The 1,939-nt window shown below is 34.5% G+C and overlaps 1 protein-coding gene across 1 annotated transcript in view; it reads right to left on the bottom strand.

Annotated features, from left to right (window-relative positions):
* Nucleotides 1–268: 268 nt before the first annotated feature.
* Nucleotides 269–1,939, bottom strand: part of LOC107676322 (E3 ubiquitin-protein ligase rififylin-like) — a 20,519-nt gene continuing 18,848 nt past the window's right edge. The window contains exon 6 of the mRNA XM_016470850.1: nt 269–869. Within this exon, the coding sequence (XP_016326336.1) occupies nt 688–869 (182 nt within the window). The 3' untranslated portion in view covers nt 269–687. The remainder of the gene's footprint in view (nt 870–1,939) is intronic.

Raw genomic sequence — 1,939 nt, 5'->3', positions numbered from 1 at the left:
GTGAGAAGTTGGATAAGGCTGTAATGAGGATCAGTTTGATCCAACGTGACTCTTTTCCACACATTTGTCCGTCTCACACAAATGTCAGCAATTTAGACTATTTGCATTTGCTCATGTGAGCTGAATCAACAGACTTAAGATCTGACAAGACTCGTGTGACAAGTCTCATTCCTGTTTATTCCTGTACATTTCAGTCTGTTATGGTAGATTAAACCCGAGATCCAGTATTTGGGGTTTAAAAAGAAAGGACCATAAAAAAAAAAAATTTAAACAGGTGTGTGAGAAGCACCGGGGCAGTGCATTGTGAGGCACTTACATGCTTTCAGAAGATGCTGTCTGTGTGCGATCATATGATTCTTTCATTGTTTACTAATGTGGGAAATGGCAGAAACAGGCATTTATGTTGCATTGATTTGTGTCAACTAACATGTGACATAATCCCATGATCAAAAATAAAGCTTCCTCTTTAAAACATCCAGAAGGCACACTTTGAAGTTACTTGAAGAATAAAATCTGAAAACTGAATCCAGTACAGTTATTGCTCGGAGATCTGCACATTAGTTTAAAGTGCCGCAAGATAATTGTGCGAGAATTAAAGGCCACCTGACAGTTTTCTACAGTATCCGTTGCTGGAGGGAAGGACTGTGAGATAGCGGTGAGTTGTGAATGGAAAATGGATCCAGTTGTTCAGGATCTGAACACGTGCACTGCCCGCACCACGTACTGCCGGCAGATCGGACATTCATTCATGCGCTTGCCGCACTTTGTGCATGTGACCATGTGTCCGCACTCCAAAAGAACACAGTCAATGGGTGAGTCCATACAGATCTTACACAGGTTCTCCTCCACGGCCGTCCCAGGTCCGGCGTCTATAAAGAAAACAAGAAGTCCTCACAAACTTAGAAGAATAACAATCAGTATGAAAAGAAACTAAAGAGTACACGTGTGTGAATATCATGACATTTTGGTCAGGACATTAAAAATGCAATTTATAACATTCACTTAAAAGCATCTTCATTTTTTTTTATGAGTTTTGATATTTTTTGGATGGGTTAAGTCAAAATGTCAATGTGGTACAACTGTCCTCTTCTCACAATGAAGAAAAAAACGTAGCTAGTAGGGCTGGACGATATGGCAAAAATGTATATCACGATATATTTCTTAATTTCAGTCGATACGATATAATTCCGATATCGATATGAACATTATTAAAAAAGCCTCGTAAAAACTGCCAAGAACGCCACAACAGATGTCTGTGCATACAAACTTATGAAAAATGAATTTGCCAAGTCTCTGACACCTCATATAAAATCATATAATATTTTAGAAAAAAAAAACAGCACAAATAAACTAATGTTCACCTTTTATTTGTATTTAGCCTTCATTCAAACAAGAAATGTGAAATTCTTTCAATCCTGCATTTTTTTGATCCAAAATACAGCAAAAACAGTAACATTTTGAAATATATTTACTATTTAAAATAACTGTTTCTATTTGAAAATATTTTAAAATGTCATTTATTCCTGTGATTTCAAAGCTATATTTTTAGCATCATTACTCCAGTCACATGATCCTTCAGAAATCATTCTAATATTCTGATTTGCTGCTCAAAAATCATTTATTATTATGTTGAAAACAGCGGAGTATAATTTTTTCAGGATTCTTTGATGAATAGAAAGTTCAGAAGAACAGAATTTATCTGAAATAGAAATCTTTTGTAACATTATAAATGTCTTTATTATCACTTTTGATCAATTTAAATCATCCTTGCTAAATAAAAGTATTAATTTCTATAATTTCACACTGACTCCAAGCTTTTGAATGGAATAGTGTATAATGTTACAAAAGGTTTTTATTTCAGATAAATGCTGATCTTTAGGTCTTTCTATTCATCAAAGAATCCTGAAAAATGTACTCAACTGTTTTAAATATTGATAAT

Source organism: Sinocyclocheilus anshuiensis, unplaced genomic scaffold (genome assembly GCF_001515605.1).
Source record: "Sinocyclocheilus anshuiensis isolate Anshui unplaced genomic scaffold, SAMN03320099.WGS_v1.1 scaffold4790, whole genome shotgun sequence".
In the NCBI taxonomy this organism is placed as follows: Eukaryota; Metazoa; Chordata; class Actinopteri; order Cypriniformes; family Cyprinidae; genus Sinocyclocheilus; species Sinocyclocheilus anshuiensis.
This window is presented reverse-complemented; position numbering and strand designations above follow the sequence as displayed.